Source organism: Chrysemys picta, chromosome 4 (genome assembly GCF_011386835.1).
Source record: "Chrysemys picta bellii isolate R12L10 chromosome 4, ASM1138683v2, whole genome shotgun sequence".
Classification (NCBI taxonomy): Eukaryota; Metazoa; Chordata; order Testudines; family Emydidae; genus Chrysemys; species Chrysemys picta.
The window spans coordinates 2,519,869-2,545,171 of NC_088794.1; the positions used below are offsets into that span (position 1 = coordinate 2,519,869).

The window sequence follows — 25,303 nt, forward strand, 5'->3', positions numbered from 1 at the left end:
TTCTGGGGAATTACAGCAATTATTTTTTCTTTATTGAGCAAAGTAAAATACAATCATCAGAAAAGCACAAGCCCTGGGCTGGAGCTCAGTGCCCACGGCAGCGAGGGGCAAAAGCAATTTGCAGACAGCGGTATGAAGGGATCTGGCAGCCAGCGCACTGTGGATCAGTGTAATTCAAATCCAGTGTCAACTCCGAATCTCCCTGTCCTCGCTCTGACACTGGCTTTGCCTGGGAGTGACTCCAGCAGTCACTCCTCATTTGCACTGGGGAGAGCGAGGGGAATCAGCCCTGAGGTCCCTGATGGGTAATTCCTGATGTTCATCAGCGTGTGTGAGAGCAGAATTCACCCCTCCCCACGAGCTCGTCCCTTCATTCATGCTCTGGATGGCGTTTTATGTGCATTTTGCTCAGGTGCGAATGACGACACCAGATGCAATCTGGATTCCATTCCTGGGTTCTCTCCCCAATGCTGGAGGGGAGTGGGGTCTAGTGGTTAAATCAGGGGTGGCCTGGGAGCCAGGACTCCGGGGTTCTCTACCTAGCTATTGTGATTAGGAAACATTTTTTACCCTACTCAAGACAAACCCACTGGAGGAAGGGGCTTGGAGGGGTGGGTTGCTGAAGGGAAAACCGCTCCAATAACTCTGGGAAGGAGGGTGAATGTACCATAGCGAGCGAGTATCTCATGGTCTCAGCTCGCTGCTTTTTCACTGCCCCGTCCCAGCCCCCCGGCCTGTCTGAGCGAAACGTGCCGGCTTTGCCTGGTCGCTGGGTGAGGTTAGTGCGGCTCAGAGCAGTGCTGTGAAGCTGGCTAGCCCGAGGTATATGCGGGTAGCCCCAAGGGTGCGATTGCTTTGGTCCCCACCCCCACTAGCGAATCAGCTGCTCACATAATTGTAAGGGGCTGTTCGTTGCCCCCGTTGTCGTGCCAGCAGGGGTCGAAGACGGGGTAGACGGGGGCGCTCCTGAAGTCAGCGTTGTAGAAGGAGTACAGGGGGGTCAAATTACCGGGGTCATCGGCGTTGTAGAAGGTCACTTCCCCGCCCGCGTAATCGAGATAGACCCCGATGATCTCAGGGTGGGAGCTACAGTCAAAGGCCATCGGGTTGGTGTCAAACGCCCAGTACGGCTTCCCGGCCTTCTGCTTGTTGTAGCCGATCAACCAGTAGCCCTCGGTGCAGACCTCAGCAGACCCCTTCTGTGAGGATTTCATCTGGATCAATTTGCCCCGTCTCTCTGCTAACTCCGAGACGACGCCCAGGTTCCAGCGCGGCTTCAGGCCCACGTACACCTCCCAGTAGTGCTGCCCCTTGCTGAAGCTCTGTTTGGTCACCACGCAGTTGGCCGTGTCGAATCTCCTTGGGCCACAGCTGACGTTCCCTGTGGAAGTCCCACATTTCACCTCCTTCCCGTCCTTCAAGATCTGCAGCTGGGGATGGGCCGTGTCTGGGTCCAGGGTTAGAGCCTCTTTCTTCACTGGGAAAGGCAGAGGGGGTCGGGGGGAGGGTTTTATTCTTCAGGTTTATGGCTGTTTCCATCACAGCCGTCAACTGATATTGATATTTGGGATGGCCACAGATCTGTGAGCCCAGCCTGTCTCACGCCAAGCAGGAGTGGGCCGGGTCGTGGTTTGGAGGGGAGATCTCCCTGGAAAGCACTGTGTGTGACTCTGCCATGGAGTCAGTGCGGTGGTAGGGGACATGGTGCAGCAGGGAGCCCGGCAGGGGGCTCAGTAAGGGGCGCTCTCCCCTTTCCATCAGTGCTGGCCCCAATACCCCAGTCATGTGCCATTAGAGGGCGCTGTGCTGCTGGCAGTGGGGTGTAGAAACAGCTGCCCCATCCCAGTCGTGGCCACATCTCAGTGCCAGCTGACGGATCCCTGTTATAGAACCACAGAATCCTAGAGATGTGGGGCGGGAGGGGACCTCAAGAGGGGTCAACTAAACCAGCCCTCTGCCTGGGGACAGGAACAGGTAACCCCAGACCAGTCCTGACAGGGGTTTGTCGAGTCTGTTCTTAAAAACCTCCAGTGACAGGCACTGTTCCCTCTCATTTTCTACGTCCACGTGCGGAATGAATTTGATGTGCACCAGTATGGTGGTGCTGTGTGGTGGGGGTGGGGCAGAAGGGTTTGGAGTGTGGGAGGGGACTGAGGGCTGGAGCAGAGGGTTGTGGTGCTGGGGGGCGGGTGCAGGCTGCCCCAGGGCTGCCCCCGGGAGAGAGGACCCCCCCCAATCCTCTCTCACTGAAGCAGCCCGGGGCCGGGGGTGAGGCACCTCTCCCCGCCTGTGCGGCCCTTGATAGCCTGCTACGCAGCCACGCGGCTTAGAGGGAACTTAGGTGACGGGGATCCCACGACCTCCTTTGGAAGCCAGTTCCAGAGCTTAACCCCTCTTAGAGTGAGACACTTTCCCCTAATATCCAACCTAAATTGCCCTCGGTGCCCATTAAGCCCATTACGTCTTGTCCTGCCTTCTGTGACACGGAGAACAATTGATCCCCGTCCTCTGTAGAACAGCCTGTAACATAGCTGAAGTCTTATCCGGTCCCCGCTCAGTCTTCTTCTCTCCAGACTAAACAGGCCCAGTTATTTTAACCTTGCCTCACAGGTCAGGGGTTTCTAAATCTCTGATCAGTTTTGTTGCTCTCCTCTGGACTCTCTCCAGTTTGCCCCCATCTCTCCTAAAGTGCGGCGCCCAGGACTGGACACAGCTCTCCAGCCGGGGCCTCCCCAGTGCCGGTAGAGTGGGACAGTTACCTCCCGGGTCTAACACGCGTCCCTCCAGTTAACACATAGTTATTCCCAGTCTGGGACGTGCTTTGGGGACCCGTGGGACAAGAGACCCTAAGGATTGTTCTACCCAGCGCGCCGGCCAGCGGGGGAGGGGGGGTCATTTCAGCAGCCCCCTTCTCCCTGCCCAGTGACAGCGAGGACTGCACTGACGGGCTGCAGGAGGGAAACCGAGCCCCTGCCCTCTGTGTCCCACACTCACCCTGCTTGGCCTGGGAGCACCCACAGGCTCACAGGGAAAGCCCGATGATCCCACAGGCCTAACCCCCCAGATTTTCCCCTGCACCACTCGAAGGGTGGGGGGAGCTGTGACCTCCTGTTTGGGGGGCTGAGACCTGGCTTCTGTCCCCTTTAGCTCCCCCATCCTCACATTCCCCAACTCCTCCCTCCCTCCTTTCCATCTCCCCCCACTTTCCCCTCCAGCTCCTCCATTCTTGCCCGTTCCCCCCTTGGCTGGCTCTGTGCAGGGTCAGATGCCTGGTCTCTGGCTAGTCGTCCTCACTCACCTGGTGCCACTTTGTCCCCGGGGCCAGTCTTGGTAGCTTTGTTCCTTGGCCACATTTCATTGATCTGGTGGGAGAGCAGAAGGCAGTTGAGAGTCTCTCCAGGCCCCATTGCTTTATACAAAGACCCTGACCAACACTGGGGCCCTCCATGGGGCCGGGCACATCACAGACCCCCCCGAGAGCAAGATCGGGGACCCTGGCACTGCACAGACGCCCCTTGACTGAGAGTGGCCCCGTCACACTGGGTGCTGCACTGACCTCCTGACTGAGACTGCAGCTCGCTGCACTGGGCGCTACACGGACCTGGGCCCCCATCGTGCCAGGCGCTGCCCAGATACTCAATGAGCAGCAGTCACTGTCCCAAAGAGCTCACAGTTGGAGATGTGAATCCAAAAGCAATCGATTCCTCGCAGATTTGACGATGGGTTTTTCCAGTCACTTTCAATTTCTTACAATTTTTACTGTTGCCACTACCGCCGCTTCGTTTTTACATCACAAGCGCATACACACCGTGACAACTTCAACCTCATTAACGTGCTTGCACACATCCGTAAATGGCATAAACCACGTCTAATAATATACTATATAGAGCTGTATAAACCAGTCACTGTCTATATGGAATTTTAGTTTGTGCTGACTTGGCTCGTGCTTTCTATGTAATGTATCCCTAGTTGAGAACCACTGTCTTAGCATACCCATTGTTCGGTCAGAGCAGCTGTCAAGATTAATGCCTCTAAAGTGATGGATTCCACCTCCACACACGGACATTCCTCGACACAACACATTTATAAGAACTTCCTAACATCAGCCAGAATCCATAAGTTGTACAGATTCCCCCAGATGGTCACACTGGCACGTTCCAATCCTTCTTTCGCACTCAGAACCAAGTCAGAGGTTTAAGTCACAAAGTAAAGAGCCCGATATGGAGTTGTTTCCAAGTTTGAGCCTGAAGACCAGCAAATCTATGGCTGTGCCTTGGGAACAGTTTCATATGCAACCGCTTCAGCACGTCCTACTTGTCCCAGTGAGCAAATGAAGCAAAGGAAGGCCCATAACAAAACCCTGGCATGGCCTGTAGCTCTCTGCCCAACAGCAGCTGCTGGGGCTGTCCCTGTTATATCAGAATAAAACCTCGTGTGCTAAGAACGAGGCACTTGTCCATGCAACCTCCTTCAGTCCCCTGGTGCCTACGCATTCTGATCATCTTTTATTGCCTGGTCACATACTGGTTTTTCCCCTAGAAACCCACTGGAAATCAGATTTGTTAGGAGAACATTAAGACTACAGAGTGAGGCTCCAGGAAGTCAGGAAATGCCAGGATTAAGGTTACCTGTGCAACTGTTAACTCTGCCTCTTTGAGATCTGCATTGCGATACAGACTTTAACGACCATATCAACTCCACCGTTAAGGAAGGTTACGCAGAACTTTCTGTTCCACAGCCAGTTTTTCAGTGCTCTAGCATTGACATGCGTACTCACTGGCCAAGCCAGCCTGGCTTCAAAGCAGGAGGGGAAATTTGAAAAAAATTGACCCTTGAAAACTTATTAGGAGACTTCCATATGGGCGTGAGTCCAACTCTTGTGAGGGAAAAGGTCTTAGCTCCGGGTGCTGCCGATCACCATTTGCTACTTTCCCTCAGAACTGGCCTGATGGAGCAGTGGCTTCATTTGACCTTCGTTAGGCTCCCAAATTCACTTCCCTGACATAAGAAAGAGGAGCTGGGTAAAGGAGAGGAGGGAGGGGAGGAGGGACGGAGGGGAAGAAGCAGGGCGCTTCTCCATCACAGGCAACTTTTACATCTAGATGGGATGTTTTTCCCAAAGATCTGTTCAAACAGGGATTAGTTCAGGGCAGCTCTCTGGCCGGTGTTACACAACAGGTCAGACAAGAATGATCACAGGGATCTCTTCTGGTCTTGGAATCTACGTGTCTATGGACTAGCGGGGGAAATGTCAGCGTTAGCATTTCTCTGTTGCCTCCTGAGTCTGCCAACCCTTTTAGCAAGTCTGGTGACAGGTAAATCGAAGGAGAAATTCCAGTAACAACATCTCTAATACAGCTTAGCCCTTATACAGCATTGTACTGCATGCAAACGTTACCACATATACAATACACGGGAGCCAGAAGAGGGGGAGCTGGGGCCTTGGGGCGAAGTGGGGGATGGGGCCGTGGTTTGGGCTCCCCAACTTCTAAGGAGCGTCTGGTGTTCCTGATACAATATATCTGGTACAGCACGTGGCTGCAGTGACAAAGTGATAGGAACTGGTCACTTTGAACCTTTGGACGTGCCTTTCTATTCTCCAGCCTGAGGGACACGTGACCCCAGACTTTGCATTTCTCTTTAACTGCTAAATCAGTTTATTCTTCCTTATTCTCTTGCGTTAATATCACCCCTCACGCTGACCACTGATCAAATTACGACTTTTAAAAAAACGTGGGTGAGTTGGGGGAATGCTTGTGCTGCGATCGTTAGAGCAAAAAGAGGAAAATTCTACTTACCGGGGCGGCCATAGTTGATTTCAAGTTCCAAGGCTCGTCTCAAGTTGATCCAACCGATTTGACTGATAAGAACTAAGCTGATCTGGGGATGTTGTTGCCTCTGTTTTATACCTAGCAAACACACCTCCATGTTAATCACTGATTGATTTAATCATTAAAATGTTTGTTACAATTACCTTCTGGACATGTGCAGTTAGCAAGGTGATACCCTACCTGGAAATGAAAAACGTATCCGACATCAACCTTGGAGTTATTGAGCCAAAGGGTGTTACCCCGTAAGCAACAAGCTCACTCCAGTAATTGTCCAAAATTAAAGGCTCAAAATCATGATGGCAAATAAAAAGGATCCCAAATTAATTCTTTTTAAAATCTCCTGCTGGTAAGCCGATCTCGTGACATTTTAGTTAGGTACAAGCTGAGATCACAGCGGGAAATTTCATTAACTCAACGAGGTGTCATGCCAAGGAGTGAAATAAACACACCCACAATAGTGGCTCAGAGCACGGGGCTTTCAAAGTGCAATGACTTGCACGAGTGTAAGTTCCATAGATTCCAAGTCCAGAAGGGACCCTCCCCCCATCCCCATGATCATCTAGTCCGAGCTCCTGGGTCACACAGGCCAGAGAACGGCTGTCCATTCATTCCTGGTTGAACTAGAGCAGAGCTTTCAGAAAAACATCCTGTCTTGATTTAAAAACTGCCAGCGAAGGAGAACCCACCACAGCCCTTGGGAAGTTGTTCCAGTGGTTAGTTCCCCTCAATGCTATAACTTTGTGCCTTATTTCCAGTCGGAATTTGTCTAGCTCCAACTTCCAGTCATTGGGGTTTGTCAGACCTTTCACTGCCAGACTGAAGAGTCATCTGTTCCCCATGCCAGGAATTGCAGACTGGGATCCAGTCACCTGTAGCCTTCTCTTTGTTAAACTAAATCAATCGAGCTCCTGGGGTCTCTCACTTTAAGGCAGGTTTTTTAATCCTTGAATCATTCTCGGGGCTCTTCTCTGACCCCGCTCCAGTTTATCACCAGCCCCCTTGAATGGTGGGCACTAGAACTGGACTCAGGATTCCAGCAGCACTCACACCAGGGCCAAATGCAAAGGTAAAATCACCTCTCTGCTCCTACTTGCGATTCTCTGGTCATACGTTTGTACCAATGTGTAAATCCCCACTCTGCAGAATCCTGGCACAGAAAGATGATCCCTTTTCCCTTCTCCCTGCCCTCGTCTGGCATCCCCGACCCATCTCTTTCACCTTCTCCTTACGGGAAGTCCAGGCATGAGGTGAATCATTAACTCTGGCAGTTCATTTCCCCCTCAGGTCGGATCAGGACACCCTATTGCCTGCAGTGAGGTCATTTCCCAGCCACGGCATAGGAGATTTGGGCCCAGTGACTTCAGCTGGTCCCTCCTGATTGACTGAGGTCTGAGGCAGACAGTCATTGCTGAGCTGCGGTTCTACCCCCCCACGGGCTCCTCTTCACAGCCAGTCTTGTGTGGGGTGGACACCCCATGCTACCTTCCCACTCCTCCTTTTGGTCCCTTTCCCCTGCCCCACATCTAGACCCTGCTCTGTGGTGTGATGCCCCATCCTTCCCTCCCCTGGATGCTGCTATCCTCACCCCCAGGGACACCCCCCATCTCTCTCCTTTGGGGATTCCCCTTGGGACCCTCAATAGCCTCCTCAGAGACCCCAAATATCCCTTTCAGAGATCCCAATATCTCCCCAACATCCCCCCTCAGAGACCCCCAACACGCCCAAAGTCCCCCAATAGCCCCCAACATCCTTCCTCAGAGAAACTCAATATCTCCCCAACACCTCCTCAGAGACCCCAAATATCCCTTTCAGAGACCCCCAATATCTCCCCAAGATCCCCCCTCAGAGACCCCAAATATCCCTTTCAGAGACCCCCCAATATCTCCCCAACATCCTTCCTCAGAGAAACTCAATATCTCCTCAACACCCTCCTCAGAGACCCCCAATATCCCCCCCTCAAAGATCCCAAATATCTCCCCAACATCCCCCTCAGGGGCCCCAAATATCCTTTTCAGAACCCCTCCAATATCTACCTAATATCGCCGCTCAGAGATCCCCAACATCCTCCCTCAGAGACCCCCTGACACCCCCAGACCTCCAGTATCCCCAACATCCCCCCAGAGACCCCAAATATCTACCAAACATCCCCCTCAAAGTCCCCCAATATCTCCCCAACATCCCCCCTCAAAGACCACAAATATCTCCCCAACACCCCCCTCAGGGACCCCAAATATCCCATTCGGAGACCCCCCCCACAATATCTGCCTAATATCCCCCCTCAGAGACCCCCAACATTCCCCCAGAGACACCCAACACCCCCCAAAGTTCCCCAATATCCCCCAACATCCTCCGTCAGAGAAACCCAATATCCCACTTAGAGACCCCCAACATCCCCCCTCAGAGACCCCAATATCTCCCCGACATCCCCTTTGAAGCCCCCCCAACATCCGCTCTCAGAGACCCCCAATAGCCCACTCATAGACACACACCCCCCAATATTTCCCTGACATCCCCCCTCGGTGACCCCCCCAACATCCTCCCTCAGTAGCCCCCCCAACATTCCCCCTCAGAGACCCCTTGACATCCCCCCAATATCCCCCCTCAGAGACCCCCGCCCTAACATCCCCACTCGGAGACCCCCAATATCCTCCCCAGAAATCTCCAATATCAACCCAGAAACCCCTCCCCCAGCCCAGGGCCCATGGGGGCCGTTACTGTGCCCGCCTCGAGCTGCTTCCCGAATCCCACCTTTCACAGCGCCATGTGGTGGGGGGCAGGGCTGGAGGGGGACATTGGGGAGATATTGGGGTTCTCTTGGAGGGATTCAGGGGGTCTCTGAGGGGTTTTCAGGGATACCTTTGCCCAGGGGAGGGGACGGACGGGGCATCACATCCCCTGACACCCCCCAGACCTCCAGTATCCCCAACACCTGTGGGGTGTAGATGGGGGAGGGGAAGAGACTTGAGGGGGGGAGGGGCTGTGTCTGTGATTTGGAAGAAAGGGGGGAGTTTGTCTCCACCACACTCCCTCCTGTTACCCACCGGAGCTGTGTTAATTAATGCTGACTGACATTGGCATTATTTACGAGTCGTTATTAGTTAGATTTGTTAGTATTACAATAACACCTACCAGCCCCAACCTTAACTGGGTCCCCCTTGTGCCAGGCGCTGCACAGACCCCCCCCCCAACTGAGATTGGGGTCCTCATCAGGTCAGGTGCTGCACAGACCCCACCCTGACTGAGATCGCCCCCCTCCTTGTGCCAGGTGCTGCAGAGACCCTGGCCAAGATGGGGGCCCTCATTCTCCTCCATCCGCACACCCTGTCGGATCATAGTTATGCCCCTGCCAGGCACACGGTAGCAGCTGGGACTGAACGACTTTCTCCTCCCTCTGTAGCCCAGCTCTGAGAGTCCAGCTCCTTGGATGGTTCTGGGACATCCCGACTTGGCCCATGGTCTGTGAAGAAGAGAAATCTGGACCTCCAAACGCTGGATCCGGCCGCAGGAGAACGAGGCTGGAGCTGTGGAGTCCCGGATCGAGGTCGGACCGGGCAGATACGTGGCCAGACTGTGGCTAAGTGGCTGGGCCCTGAATTGCACACACAAGCCGTGTCGTTACCTGTGCCCGTGGCAGTGTTTTCACTTAGGGTAACCGAACACTTTCCTTAGCCACAGGTGGAAATTGAGTGGCCCAGCTCTGGGCTATAATTCCACGGCTGTAGCTACGCGGGTGTAACTCCCTGTGGGGACGCTCCTACCCCAGAACGAGAGCCTTTTCCCAACTTCGCATCCACCGCTTTCAGAGCGACAGACGCTAAACCCGAAAAAAGCGCTGTTATCTGAGGACAAAAGTATCCACATGGGGCCTTTTACCAGTCTAATTAAATCAGTTTAAATTCAAATCTTGGCTTAGACTGAAAAAGGCCTTAAAGATCTTGGAACAACCATTTACGAACATGGTGGCTGCCTGGAGTAAATTGGCAATAGAGGTACAAATCTCTGGTGTAGACTTGCTCAGTGTATTGGCATTGCCGCTTTCATTCACAATAAAAGCAGTCTTAATTTGATAACCAACATCCTAACCAGCAGTGATCAGCTGACGCCCAGATTTTATATCCCACCCAATGTTTTTTTCCTCCTTAGCACTCTGGTTAGCCCCAGAAGCGTCCTGTCCCGCTTTGAATCTGGCCTCAGTGCCGTGCGGTGGCAGGGAGTTCTGCAGGCCAAGTGGATGCTGCACAAGAAAAGCTTACAGGGAGAACAGCAGCCCCTCCTCCCAATCGGTCTTTTCTAGTCCTTCTATTTGTGGAGAATGGGGGGGAGGGGATATAGTTTCAGGAACACTAGCGGTGACTCAGTTTCCCCACCCACTTTGTATGGCTACCCACTAGGGTAAATTCTTCTCTGGGGCAAGGGCTAGGTGATGGATGCCTGGACGCAGGTTGGTATGAATGACCGATCAGATCTCGCCAACGTGTGAGTGAAGATTATGGGAGACTCAGGGCCACAGACATCAAGAAAACCTTGGCCCCTGGGGCAGCTGCTTCTGCCTCTGTAGCCTGTCCTGGGCGTTCCCGGGTCACAGTCCCGCGGAGCAGGAGACTATTAATGGTCCTGCATGACAACAGCCCCCACAGTGGATTTTCCAACACCCAAATGATTTCCCACAGACCAGCAGCAATCCGGCCTTGCGAGTTTCCACAGTGTGGTTGCCATTTGTGTCTCCACTGTGACTCAGGGCAGCTCCTGTTCCCGCATCCCTGTGCGGGATGGCTGGAGCGAGAGCTCTGCCCAGTCCAGGGACGTAATTGGGCAGATCCGAAAGCTCTGCGGCCGCTGCTCGTCGGCCCACGCCTGCATCCTGATGCGATGGTGCCAGTCAGGGCTTGTTTCTCAGGCTCAGGGGTGGGGTGACACCGTCTGCAGCTGCTCCGGGGATGCCGACAGCACCCTTGAATTTTTTTCCGCTGTGTCCCACAACAAACTGCCCTTGAAGGAATCATCACGTCCCCCTTTGTCAGGGCTCAGCGGAGACATATAGGTCTGCAAGCACTCCTGTGCCTCCCACTGTCTCTGTTGGGTCCTGAGTACCTGCAGCAGCAGGAGCCGAAGCTGCCCTGTCTGCTTGTCAGCTCCCTTTTGCAGGGGTCCCGACTTTGGAGTCCAGTCCGGGAGGGTATATAAACCCTCAGCAAAACATGCTTCCACGTATTGCGGCTCCGTTGTCTCTCCATGCTTACTGTCTCAAACAGTCTTTCAAATTCCCCTGGTATCAGGGTAGCCATCAAACAGTCTCTGAGTCTCCCACTCAGCCCCCTTCCCTCAGGGGCGACGGAATGCCCGCATTCTCCACCACATGTGATGGGGTTCGACTCACCACTGTGGCACCCCCTGCTGGCTGTCCTGGGGTTTAGCTCTGTTTGCCAGTGCGCCCTTTTCTGGTGATGTCTTGCCACCAGCACATCTGCTCCTGGACCCATGTCGCTCCAAGGACCACGGTGTCCTCTCCACGACACAGCCCTCCAGCTGTGTCATACTCTGTGCTCCCCCCTTCCAGGGGACAGTATCACAGTCCCTCAGTCCAGCCACTTCTTCAGGGGTGAGTGGGGGTTGGGGGGACCCAGGCCCACCCACTACTCCGGGTTCCAGCCCAGGGACCCTGTAGATGGTCGGCACTTGCTGCGTCCATTCCGACTCCTCTGTAGATCTCCATGGGCCACTTCCCCGCGGCCCCAGCACCCTCTTTGCCCTTGTCTCAGGGCCTCAGCCTGCAGATCCCTGCAGCCCACCAGGAGCTGCCTTTAGCTCCCCGGGTTTCTGCCTGCAGCATGGCTCTGTACAGGGTGCTTGTTGCCTTCAGACTGCAAGGCGGCCAGTCCTCCCTCCTCAAGCTCCAGGGAGTGACTGCAACTGCCCTGTACTGCAGCTCTTATATAGGCCAGCCGGGCCCTGATTGGCTGCTCCTCGCACCCCCTCTCTGATTGGATGCCTCCTGCACAGCCTCCCTAGGGCTCTATTAACCCCTTATGGGCCAGTGTGGGGCAGATGCCTCAAAACACACACCAATACCACTGTGACGTTGCCCCCCATAATGCTTTATGGAAACATGCTTATGAAAGTAAATATGACATAACTGGAAGATATTTTATGCTACACATGCCATGTAACATATCCCTGTAAAGGTTATGATCTACTGGATATATTCATCCTATTTGTATGCAGGTATCATTTTTGTACTCAAAGTTATGAATATTGGCTGTGTACTTGTTTGTTTTTAAGTAGCCTTAGTAAAGCATTTGGTCAGCTTCTTTAGAAAGGAATGTGCAAGTTAAGTGCCCAATCAAGAAACACTTAAGCTGACAATAGACCTTGATAGACGCCAATCCACATCTGAGCTTTCTGGGATATGTGGCTTGGCCTGTAAAGTTCTGAGTCATGCATGGACATGTGACTTGCCCAGGTGACTCCAAAACTCCATTTTGTAGCTGTAATTCTGCACAGGTGGAGGGAGGGGTTTAGACCTACAAGGGGAAACTATATAAAGCCTTGGGAGACCCTCCATTTTTTCTTCAGCTGTTGTTGTCCTCGGGCCCCTGTGCTGGCAACAGGAGGTTACAAAGTCCTTGCACCTTTAGCTAAAGTACACATTCAAACTAGTGATTTGCAGACTGAACTGACTGTTGCAGTGGGGGCACACAATTTTGCACCTTTGCTACTGGGGAATGATTTCTTTAATGTGGCAGAATCTGTCCCAGGGCTGGTTAGCAGTGAGAAGGGATCTTGTGCTAAAAGCGCTGGGATGGGGGGGGGGGGTGAAGTCACACGGACTGCTGGGGGAATAGGAGGGTGTCTCTTAAACTCCTCTGCAGCAGTAAAGGATGCAGCTTCGGGGGCAGGGCTGGTTATAGCCAGTTCCTGTAGCCCTGGGGCTCAAGGCAAGTCCCAGAGGGAGGAGCTGGATGAAGCCAGCTCCTGTCCTGTGATCATCTCCCCGGGGGAGGGGGATGTACCACCTTGTAACAGGGGGGGCCACCACAGCTGCTGACTGCCAGGAAGTTGCAGGTCAGCAGAGGACAGGACCTGCCCTGGGGGGCACAGAGACATGTACGCGGGAGATGGAAGTTGGGGTCCTGGTGATCGCTGTGGTGGGAACAGACCCCAGGGACTCTGTAGCTGGAAGCAAGCCCAACCTAGGGTGACCAGATCACCCAAGACAAATATCGGGACGCGGGGGGGGGGGGGGGGGGGGGTGACGCGGGGGGGGCGGGGCGGGGCCAAAAAAAAAAAAAACCTTCCTCCGCAAGTGCTGGAGGGAGGCCCGGGAGACTCAGGGGAAGCGCGGGGCCGGGGTGAGTAAGAGTCCGGCCTGGTCCCGAGCAGGCAGGACTCAGTTGGGTGGTAGGGCGAGGAGGGGGGCGGCCCGCGGGGCCAGGCGGCGGCTGTTCTCACCCCCGGCCAGCGGGACTCGGGAGCAGCCGCTGCTGCAGCTCCCACTGCCGCGGGGGCAGGAAGCGGCCATGGCGCTCGGCGGCTCTGGCGCCCCCGAAGCCCCCGAGCCGGGGCCTGCTGCGGGGACCCAGCAGCGCGCACACTGCGCCCAGCCCCTGGCCAGTCGCGTCTGGGCTGCTGCCCAGCTGGTGCTATCCCGCGGCGGCCCCGGAGTGGGGGCAGCAGGCCCCAGCCCCCCCGTCCCGCTCGGGTCCCGCAGGGGAACGAACAGGGCTGGGCTGCCGATGCCTCCGCCCCGGGGCCGCCGCGCGATAGCACCAGCTGGGCAGCAGCCCAGACGCGACTGGCCAAGGGCTGGGCCCAGCGTACGCGCTGCTGGGTCCCCGCAGCAGGCCCCGGCTCGGGGGGTTCGGGGGCGCCAGAGCCGCCGAGCGCCATGGCTGCTTCCTCCCCCGCGGCAGTGGGAGCTGCAGCAGCGGCTGCTCCCGAGTCCCGCTGCCCGGGGGTGAGAACAGCCGCCGCCTGGCCCCGCGGGCCGCCCCCCTCCTCGCCCTACCACCCAACTGAGTCCTGCCTGCTCGGGACCAGGCCGGACTCTTACCCTGGCCCCGCGCTTCCCCTGAGTCTCACGGGCCTCCCTCCAGCGCTTGCGTAGGGGGGAGGAATGGTGAGCCCGGGGAAGAGGTGGGGATTCGGGGAGGGAGCCAATCGGGGGAGGAGGGGGTGGAGTCGGGGCGTGGGGGGGGGGAGCGAGCACTTCCGGGCTCTGGGCTCTGGGGCATTTCCTTGTTTGTCCAGTGTCCCGACCGCATGTCGGTCGGGACGCGGGACAAACAAGGAAATATCGGGACAGTCCCAATAAAATCGGGACGTCTGGTCACCCTAGCCCAACCTGAGTGTAAGGGGGGGGATTTTGCTGGCCAGTGAGAGGTCTGTCGTAGCTGGACCAGGGTCACCGTCCCTTTTGGGGGGACACAGGAGTGTCAGCTAGGGTTACCATTCGTCCGGATTTACCCGGACATGTCCTCCTTTTTGTGCTAAAAATAGCGTCCGGGGGGAATTTGTAAAGCACTCACAATGTCCGGGATTTCCCCCCTCCCCCGGCAGAGCAGAGCGAGCGGCTGGGAGGGCTGCAGGGAAGTCCCGGGCTGGACTCCAGAGCAGCTGTAGAGGAGCCGGATCCGCCCTGCATTCTGAGCCGGCAGCTCTCCCCTGCAGCCCGGTCCGGCAGCGCTGTACAGGGCCAGGGACCGGGTTTTGTTGTGCTGGGGAGCTTAGCCACGTGTCCGGCTCGGCTCGCACAGAGCCCAACACCCTGTTCTGAGCAGCAGGGTAAGGGGGCCAGGGGGCAGGAGAAGGGGCAGGGAGGTTCTGGAGGGGGCAGTCAAGAAATGGGGGGGGTCGGTAGTTCATGGGGGGGCTTTTGGGGGGGAGTGGATAAGGTTTTGGGCAGTCAGGGTACAGGTAGGGGGTAGGGTCCTGGGGGGCAGTTGGGGGGGGTCTTAGGAGGGGGCAGTTAGGGGACAAGGAACAGGGAGTCTTAGGTAGGGGGTGGGGTTCTGGAGGGCAGTTAGGAGCAGGGGTCCCAGGAGGGGGCAGTCAGGGGACAAGGAGCGGGGGGGTAGGGGGCTGGGAGTTCTGGGGGGAGCTGTCAGGGGGCAGGAGTGGCGAGAGGGATCGGAGCAGTCAGGGGACAGGGAGCAGAGGGGTTTAGATGGGTTGGGAGTTCTGGGGGGGAGCTGTCAGGGGGCAGGAGTGGGGAGAGGGATCGGAGCAGTCAGGGGACAGGGAGCGGGGGGGTGGGGGGCTGGGAGTTCTGGGGGGGGCTGTCAGGGGGCAGGGGTGGGGAGAGGGATCGGAGCAGTCAGGGGACAGGGAGCAGAGGGGTTTAGATGGGTTGGGAGTTCTGGGGGGGGCTGTCAGGGGGCAGGAGTGCGGAGAGGGATCAGAGCAGTCAGGGGACAGGGAGCAGAGGGGTTTAGATGGGTTGGGAGTTCTGGGGGGGCTGTCAGGGGGCAGGAGTGCGGAGAGGGATCGGAGCAGTCAGGGGACAGGGAGCAGAGGGGTTTAGATGGGTTGGGAGTTCTGGGGGGGCTGTCGGGGGTGGGGAGTGGTTGGATGGGGCGTGGGAGTCCCAGGGGTCTGTCTGGGGGTGGGGGTGTGGATAAGGGTTGGGGCAGTCAGGGGACAAGAGGCAGGGAGGCTTAGATAGGGAGTGGAGTCCTGGGGGGCAGTTAGGGGCAGGGGTCCCAGAAGGGGGCAGTCAGGGGACAAGGAACGGGGGAGGGTTGGGGGTTCTGGGGGGGCGGGAAGTGGGAGGGGCGGGGCTAGGGCGGGGCTCCTCCCGTCCTCTTTTTTGCTTGCTGAAATATGGTAACCCTAGTGTCAGCCTCAGAGGGGAGCCCAGAGAGGGAAGCCCAGATGAAAGGTGAAGTGGGGCTGGAGAGTCCACCCACCTTTTGTAGGAAGGCTTTTCCCCAGGAGGAGGTGAAAAATCTGCATTTAAAATGCCAGACCCCTCTCCTGTGGATCAGGTGTTAAGGGAAGACTGGGGCTCAGATCTCCTGGAGGGACGAGTCCACCCAGCTGATCTTTTGGGGGCGGGTGTCCGAGGGGATCTTACCCATCCAAAGCACCCCATTAAAGAATGTTATTCCTGCCACCCTTGTAAACAATAACACTGTCTCTTCAAGGCTGGGGAAGAACTCTGCTCTTGGGACGCTCCACAAGGGGGTGGGGTCCAGCCCAAAGAAATTCCAGAGGGAAGAGCTGAGGGCAGGAATCTGCATCAGGGCACCTAGCATGGTACACAAAGGAATTGGGAAATGCCGTCGACACTAAAAAGCTAAATTGTGTGACCAAAGCCTGTCCGCCGTCGATTTCCTCTTAATCTTGTGTCTTTTGCTACTTCATCGATGGGTCAAGACAAAGGAGTTGATACTAGTGGTTAACCCTTTAAAGATGGGGGACATACCTGCTTTATGGGGAAAACTGTTGTACATGCTGGGGATGGTGACAAGACAGCCCCACAAGCCAGGGCCGGTGCTACCATCTAGGCAGACGAGGCGGTTGCCTGGGGCGCCAAGATTTGGGGGCGCCAAAAAGCGATGCCTCCAATTTTTTTTTATACTCTGTGCTGGGAGGGAGAGGGAGTCTGAGTCGCTGCCGCTGGCAGGCAGCCCAGGGGTTCCCCAGGGTCAGCGAGCTGCCCGCAGCCCAGGGCCGGGGGGTAGGGAGCTGCTGCGGGGGGGTGCGCCTCGGGGGGGAGCTGCCGCAGGTTCCCCGGGCCGGGGGGGGGGGTGCCTCAGGGCGGGGGGGAGCTGCCGCAGGGCTCCCCACCCCAGCTCACCTCTGCTCCGCCCCCTCCCCAGTACACCGTCGCTGCTCCACTTCTCCCGCCTCCCAGGCTTGCGGCGCCAATCAGCTGTTTGGTGCCACAAGCCTGGGAGGGGAGAGAATTAGAGCAGCGACGGCGTCCTCGGGGGGGAGGCGGAGCAGAGGTGAGCTGGGGTGGGGAGCTGCCGCATGGCTCCCCAGGCGGGGGGGGAGCTGCCATGGGGGGGCACCTCAGGGCAGGGGGGGAGCTGTCTGGGGGGGGCGCCTCATGGCGGAAGGGGGGCGGGGAGCTGCTGCAGGGCTGGCGGGGGCGCAAGGTGGAAGTTTCGCCTCGGGCACGAAACTTCCTTGCACCGGCCCTGCCACAAGCATGTTACTTTTCAGCTTATACCTGTACTCAGGCTGGAAGCTTGGCACAGCAGCAAAAGCATAACAGGCCCCTGCTGCTGTGTAGAAGGGGAAACTGAGGCACGACGCCTCATGGCATTGGCGGCTAAATGCTAAGACACCTACACTTGAACCGATATTGCTGTCTCCATTCTGTTAGCAATACTACACCCCAGCCCGCTTTCAGTCACCCGGGGACCAGGAACCCCAAACCTTGCTAGAACACCTATGAATGACATCATATGGTTTAAAGGTATTGAAAGGGAGAGTGACCAGGGGATTTTATATGTACTGCCTCTGCCATGGACAGTGTCCAAGCCTCTGGCAGTAAGTGCTGGAGGAGGGTGTGATGTTGCGCCCCATAATGCTGTATGGAAACATGCTTATGAAAATAAAGTTGGAGACAGGAGAACTTCTTAAGCTGTTTTCAGTCAAGCCTACAGCTGTTAGGGGACGTGGTTCAGACCTGGGGCTGGGTTTGCAGCAGGCTGGCGGGTCTGGCTCCAACCAGGCAGGGCACTGAAGTCCCAAGCTGGCAGGGGAAACAGGCTCTGGGGTAGTCTCAGCACATCAGGTGGCAGTTCCCAAGGGGGTTTCTGTGACCCAGCCCGTCACAACTACTACTGATGCAATATCAGTAATGACATTTTAAGTGACACTTAAACAACAACACACAAACGCTGCTCCCTGTGCCTGCAGTGAGACTGATTTCACATTTCTGTTGAAAAGTTGATGCTAGGTTGCAACGGGGGTGGTACAAATAACAACAAAAAAGGAAACTTAAAAAAAAGAGCAAACCCATTTTCCAGAACAACCAGCTTTTTTAATGGAAAGTTTCTGTCTAATTTTTTTAAAAGAAATTTTTGAAAAAATTTAAACATTTTCACCAAAAATTCCGTTTTTCAAAAAAGGTTACATTTCTGATATTTTAAAAACTTGTTTGAAAAAACAGTCTAACCAGATTTAATCTCTCAAATAGGCTTTACAAATGAAGGTCAGTATCATGATCCCTGTTTTACAGAAAGGGAAACTGAGGCACAGAGGGATTCCGTGACTTGCCCAAACTCACCCAGGGAGTTAAAGTCAAAGCAGAGAGAAACCCAAGATCTTTCATTCCTGCCCTAGTCACTAGCCACCGCTGCTTCCTCATGGCCCGTTATCTCATCTAAAGACTTTGATAACACCAATGGAGAAGGACTTACCCGCAGAGAACCAAGCACTTGCAGCTGCAGGTTTGATTGAAGATCTGAAGAGCTGGGGCCCGTATGGATTTTATATAGATGTTCAGTCTGCCTGGGATTATACTGACTGGAATGTCCCAGCCAATAAGAGTGCAGGAATGCTGTACAAAATGCAGATCCCTGAAGTCTCATTGGCTATCACAGAATGAACCATCCCTCTCCCTCAGTGTCTCAAGTCACATAGTCACCAGAAAATATTGAAACCCGGACAGGTGAAGTTCCCGTATTTGGTACTTTACAGCCAATACATCCTGACAGTGGTTTTCTTGAAGTATCTTTAATTCACTATGTGGTTATTTAACAAGCAGCTCAGAGAGGTTTCTTAGGCCATTTTCTTCTGCTCATTCTCATTTACTTTCAATTTCACTTTTACTAATTCTACCCTGCTATAAAAATCCTCTTTTAATTTTTCTTTCTTGATCCAGTCTTTTTCTTACTTCTAGAGACTACAGAGGGAAGAACGTAGGGACACATTTTTCAAAAGCTTTGGCCAGGTGAAGGACTATAGGGCCTGGTCTACACTACAGAGTTAGGTTGACGCAAGGCAGCTTATGTTGACCTAACTATGTCAGTGTCTACACTACAGTTTTGCTCCCGCTGACGTAACTCACCCACTACACTGACTTGGTAACTCCACCTCCACGAGTGGCGAAGAGTTTAGTCGACATAGCTAGGTCAATGCAGTGTCAGTGTAGACCAGTAGTTCCCAAACTTTGTGAAATCTCATGAACCCCCTCCTAAAAATGAATACTTCCCGGGATTTAAGTTTAAATTTCCTCAGTGTGATGGATGCGCTTGCTTTGCTCTGCATAGCTCTTGGAAATCCGGAGCCACTGGAGAAAGATAAAGTTTCAGGTCTGGCTTGGCATCGAGTCTGTTTCTGTATTTGGTTTTCAGATGTGCATACGAGGAAAACGCTTTCTCGCATAAGTATGTTGTTGAAAATTGTAACAAAATTGTAGTAGCTTTTTCTGCCAGCAGGGGGCACTCGTTTCTTAAACTCAACCAAAAGTTGATCAATGACAGATTTCTGAAACTCCTTTTCAGTTCGTAATCATAGGAGATCTCAATCAATTTCTCTCTTTCCTCAGTGTTCAATATCTGTGTTGAGAAAGTGGTATCATAGAATCATAGAATATCAGAGTTGGAAGGGACCTCAGGAGGTATCTAGTCCAATCCCCTGCTCAAAGCAGGACCAACCCCAACTAAATCATCCCAGCCAGGGCTTTGTCAAGCTGGGCCTTAAAAACCTCCAAGGAAGGAGATTCCACCACCTCCCTAGGTAACCCATTCCAGTGCTTCACCACCCTCCTCGTGAAATAGTGTTTCCTAATATCCAACCTGGACCTCCCCCACTGCAACTTGAGACCATTGCTCCTTGTTCTGTCATCTGCCACCACTGAGAACAGCCGAGCTCCATCCTCTTTGGAACCCCCCTTCAGGTAGTTGAAAGCAGCTATGAAATCCCCCCTCACTCTTCTCTTCTGGAGACTAAACAATCCCAGTTCCCTCAGCCTCTCCTCATAACTCATGTGCTCCAGTCCCCTGATCATTTTTGTTGCCCTCCGCTGGACTCTTTCCAATTTTTCCACATCCTTCTTGTAGTGTGGGGCCCAAAACTGGACACAGTATTCCAGGTGAGGCCTCACCAATGTCACATAAAGGGGAACGATCACATCCCTCGATCTGCTGGCAATGCCCCTACTTATACAGCCCAAAATGCCATTAGCCTTCTTGGCAACAAGAGCACACTGTTGACTCATATCCAGCTTCTCGTCCACTGTGACCCCTAGGTCCTTTTCTGCAGAACTGCTACCTAGCCATTCGGTCCCTAGTCTGTAGCAGTGCATGGGATTCTTCTGTCCTAAGTGCAGGACTCTGCACTTGTCCCTGGTGAACCTCATCAGGTTTTTTTCGGCCCAATCCTCTAATTTGTCTAGGTCTCTCTGTATCCGATCCCTACCCTCTAGTGTATCTACCACGCCTCCTAGTTTAGTGTCATCTGCAAACTTGCTGAGAGTGCAGTCCACGCCATCCTCCAGATCATTAATTAAGATATTGAACAAAATCGGCCCCAGGACCGACCCTTGGGGCACTACTCCGCTTGAAACCGGCTGCCAACTAGACATGGAGCCATTGATCACTACCCGTTGAGCCCGACGATCTAGCCAGCTTTCTATCCACCTTACAGTCCATTCATCCAGCCCGTACTTCTTTAACTTGCCAGCAAGAATACTGTGGGAGACCGTATCAAAAGCTTTGCTAAAGTCAAGGAATAACACATCCACTGCTTTCCCCTCATCCCCAGAGCCAGTTATCTCCTCATAGAAGGCAATTAGGTTAGTCAGGCATGACTTGCCCTTGGTGAATCCATGCTGACTGTTCCTGATCACTTTCCTCTCCTCTAAGCGCTTCAGAATTGATTCCTTGAGGACCTGCTCCATGATTTTTCCAGGGACTAAGGTGAGGCTGACTGGCCTGTAGTTCCCCGGATCCTCCTCCTTCCCTTTTTTAAAGATGGGCACTACATTAGCCTTTTTCCAGTCATCCGGGACCTCCCCCGATCGTCATGAGTTTTCAAAGATAATGGCCAATGGCTCTGCAATCACATCCGCCAACTCTTTTAGCACCCTCGGATGCAGCGCATCCGGCCCCATGGACTTGTGCTCGTCCAGTTTTTCAAAATAGTCCCGAACCACTTCTTTCTCCACAGAGGGCTGGTCACCTTCTCCCCATGCTGTGCTGCCCAGTGCAGCAATCTGGGAGCTGACCTTGTTCGTGAAGACAGAGGCAAAAAAATCGAGTACATTAGCTTTTTCCACATCCTCGGTCACTAGGTTGCCTCCCTCATTCAGTAAGGGGCCCACACTTTCCTTGATTTTCTTCTTGTTGCTAACATACCTGAAGAAACCCTTCTTGTTACTCTTAACATCTCTTGCTAGCTGCAACTCCAAGTGTAATTTGCCCTTCCTGATTTCACTCCTGCATGCCTGAGCAATATTTTTATACTCCTCCCTGGTCATTTGTCCAATCTTCCACTTCTTGTAAGCTTCTTTTTTGCGTTTAAGATCAGCAAGGATTTCACTGTTTAGCCAAGCTGGTCGCCTGCCATATTTACTATTCTTTCTACACGTCGGGATGGTTTGTTCCTGCAACCTCAATAAGGATTCTTTAAAATACAGCCAGCTCTCCTGGACTCCTTCCCCCGTCATGTTATTCTCCCAGGGGATCCTGCCCATCAGTTCCCTGAGGGAGTCAAAGTCTGCTTTTCTGAAGTCCAAGGTCCGTATTCTGCTGCTCTCCTTTCTTCCTAGGGTATCATCAAAATTTCGTGGAGCTTTAAAGGGCAGGGACACCTTCCTGCGTACCTGGCCATTGGGCAACAGAGATCAAAACTGTGACCAAAGCGGTGAAGGTGGGGCATTGTGGGACACCTCCTGGCAGCCACTAAAGACAATATAAGTAACACAGTGTCTACACCAATGGTTCCCAAACTGGGGTTCGTGAGCCCCTGGGGGTTCACACAATGTTACAGGGGGTTCGCCAGAAAAATCTCCCTAATGGCGGCCAGAGGACCCCGGGCATGGGAGACAGCAGGTGGGACCCAGTTGCAGGGCAGACGGCCCGAGCCCCATGGAGCGCTGAGCAGGCAGACGAGCCCCATGGAGCATGGGGATGGGCAGTTGGGGCCGGCAGCCCGAGCCCCGTGGAGAGTGGGGATGGGCAGTTGGGACCGGCAGCCCAAGGCCCAGTCAATGGAGTCCTGCAGCCTGGGCCCCGTGGCAGACAGGGCGGTAGCTGGGACCCCAAGTGCGCAGGTGGCAGTTCGGGCCCCTGTCATTGGCAGATGGGGGAAGTTGGGCAGCATGAAGGGCAGAGTGAGCAGGAGCCACGCTGTACGTGGGGAGTGGTCCAGGCTAATTTGTCCCTTGCAGGGCACCCCCTTAGGGACAGCCCTGGTGGCAGAAGAAAAGGTGTTTGTGCGCCAAACCAGCCGGAAGCATGTTGTAGCCAGTGTAACAGTGTCATTCTCTCTGGAGGGCTGTTTTTCTTCAGTGAGACGTGAGTGAATCTTCTCATTTTCTAGTTTGTTGGTTGTTAGCAGTCTCTCTGGGTTGTTTGCTGGTGTACCAGAGGTCGACATAATTTTGTAGTGTAGACATGGCCGAGATCATACAAACTGGTGCTTGATATAAGAGTGATCAGGTAATTAGTTCTTAGTCCAGTTTGTTATGATTAGCGTTGGCGTTTTAGGCAGATTAAAGGTGTCTGTGTAAGATAGAAGGGGTTGTTTTCTTGCCAGTCAAAACCACAGACCTGGTTTGAGGTAGTGAAACCGCTGCGAGGAAATAGATGAGAGAAGCAGTTCCTCGCTGACAAACAAGTGCCCCAAGGCACACAATGTAAACGGGGTCAAAATCAAGAAGTTTTAGCTCAGATGCTAACCGTACCCCAAACCCCCTTCCACCACCCCTCCTGCACCCCAACCCCCTGCACCAGCCCAGAGCCCACACCCAGAAACCAAACCTCTCCCACATCCCCTCCTGCACCCCAACACCCTGTCCCAGCCCAGCACTCGCACCCAGCACCCAAACCTCTCCCAAAGCCTGCACCCCTTCCACACCCAAACTCCCTCCCAGAGCCTGCACCCCAAGCCCCCTCCTGCACATCAACCCCTGTCCCAGCCCAGCGCTCGCACCCAGCACCCAAACCCCTCCCACATCCCCTCCTGCACCCCAACACCCTGTCCCAGCGCTCGCACCCAGCACCCAAACCTCTCCCAAAGCCTGCACCCCTTCCACACCCAAACTGTCTCCTAGAGTCTGCATCCTAAGCCCCCTCCTGCACTCCAAACCATTGCCCCAGCCCAGATCCTGCACCTAGCACCCAAACTCCATCCCGCACCTAACACTCCAACCTCCTCCCAGAGCCCGCACCCAGAACCCAAACCCCCTCCCTCACCCAGAACCCCAAACCCCCTCCTGCACCCCAACCCCCTGCCCCAGCCCAGAGTCCGCACCCACCACCCAAACTCCGTCTGAGAGCCCACACCCCTCCCACACCCAAACTCCCTCCTAGAGCCTTAAGCTGCTGCTGGCGGGGAGAGAGCTGGGGGGAGTCCTCTTCTCTGGCCCCCCACACCAGTCCCAGGGCAGCCTGCCTGCTGCACCCCAAACTCCTCATCCCCGGCCCAGCACCACGCGGAACGATATGATTCAGATACTGAGCATAGGGGTTGGAGGATGACCCTCGCATAGAGCCTAGCCAGGGTTGGGTGGAGAGGAGAACAGTGCAGGGACGAGCTACAGGAGATGCTAGCCCTGTAGATAAATCTCTGTATTAAGCATCTTCACATAACTTTCATATGACTTTGTATTATGCCTCTTCATATAACCCTGTATTAAGCTATTTTCATACAACTTTTTATCAAGTCCTTTGATATAGGAACTTTGTATCAGATCCCTATGTAGAAAAACGTATAGAAACCTTTGTGATAAGCCTTGGTCTAATGTAATAGCCCCTAAGGATGGTTAAAGTAGAAGAAAAATGTCTTTTGGCTAGGAGTAGAATAACATCTTCCCCCCCCCCCCTCCCTTAATCAATTGCCGTGTTGAATGAATGAGGCATGAATGAGCCAGGTGTGGAAGGCAGCACCTCCAGACAGCTGCAACAGTTGGGGGGCGGGGGTGGGAGCCAGACCCAAGGACAATAAAACTTGTCCAGTGGGCTCACTACAGAAGAGCAGACATATTGATGGCTGGGGGCGGGGGTTAGAGGCAAGCACCCTCTTTGAACAGCATTGGGACAACACCCAAAGGAAATAGTACAAAGGCCCAACGGACACAGACACAGATTTTGAAGCTGGTCTAGATTTGCGTGAGAGGGAAGCTGCTATAAATGTGAGGTGTCTTGCAGAGGACCCCGGGTCTCGTCTTGTCAACATGGGAGCATCGATCCGGATCGGCAGAAGCCCGGCTCCACCCCTCCCCCATCTAACTCACCTGGCCAGTGACATTAGGGGGAGCAATTAATTGGTAACAAAAACAAGACTGTGTGTGTGTGTGTGTGTGTGTGTGTGTGTGAATGCATGAGTGTAATATAGATCATATGTTATACATATAGATCACATATTAGCTAATTATCAGAGGGGTAGCCGTCTTAGTCTGAATCTGTAAAGACCAACAGAGGGTCCTGTGGCACCTTTAAGACTAACAGAAGTATTGGAGCAGAAGCTTTCGTGGGTAAGAACCTCACTTCTTCAGATGCAAGAGGTGAGGTTCTTACCCACAAAAGCTTATGCTCCCAATACTTCTGTTAGTCTTAAAGGTGCCACAGGACCCTCTGTTGGTTTTTATATTAGCTAATGTAACGCCAACATTTAAAAAGGGCTCTAGAGGTGATCCCGGCAATTACAGACCAGTAAGTCTAACGTCTGTACTGGGCAAATTAGTCGAAACAATAGTTAAGAATAAAATTGTGTGACAAAGTTCCTCCTCTACCTTGGTGGGTCCTGCGCTTATTGGTGGATTTGCTCGCCTCACAGATTCACCCTGTGGGTCAGGAAACAGCCCAGGGACCTTTCCCTCTGGTAGAAGCTACTGTCCAAGTCAATTCCTCCCATGTTTGATCAGGAGTTGGGAGTTTGGGGGGAACCCAGGTCCACCCTCTACTCCGGGTTCCAGCCCAGGGCCCTGTGGACTGCAGCTGTTTAGAGTGCTTCCTGGTACAGTTACATGACCCCTACAACTCCCTGGGCTACTTCCCCATGGCCTCCTCCCAACACCTTCTTTGTCCTCACCACCAGACCTTCCTCCTGATGTCTGATAACGCTTGTACTTCTCTGTCCTCCAGCAGTACGCCTACTCACTCTCAGCTTCTTGCACACCTCTTGCTCTCAGTTCCTCACACACACTTCCTCTCCCCCTGGCTTGACTGGAGTGAGCCCTTTTATAGCATCAGGGGGCCTTAATTAGAGTCCGGTGCTTAACAGCCTCACCTGACTCTTAGCAGGTTAATTGGAGTCAGGTGGTCTATTAGCCTGGAGCAGCCCCTGCTCTG

General features: G+C 54.1%; 1 protein-coding gene across 3 annotated transcripts in view; it reads right to left on the reverse strand.

Annotated features, from left to right (window-relative positions):
* The window catches only part of LOC135982834 (tripartite motif-containing protein 72-like), a 67,107-nt gene continuing 41,804 nt past the window's right edge, over positions 1 to 25,303 (reverse strand). Inside the window, exons 1-4 of one of the 3 annotated variants that reach the window (XM_065591142.1) lie at positions 18,206 to 18,302; positions 5,799 to 5,909; positions 3,299 to 3,362; positions 1 to 1,477 (exon numbers count right to left, since the gene is read on the reverse strand). In XM_065591142.1, coding sequence (XP_065447214.1) covers positions 888 to 1,477; positions 3,299 to 3,362; positions 5,799 to 5,810 — 666 coding nt within the window. In that variant the 5' untranslated portion in view covers positions 5,811 to 5,909; positions 18,206 to 18,302 and the 3' untranslated portion in view covers positions 1 to 887. Of the gene's footprint in view, positions 1,478 to 3,298; positions 3,363 to 5,798; positions 5,910 to 6,907; positions 7,046 to 18,205; positions 18,303 to 25,303 lie in introns of those variants that run through there. The other 2 variants (XM_065591144.1, XM_065591143.1) reach the window with 2 other exon arrangements.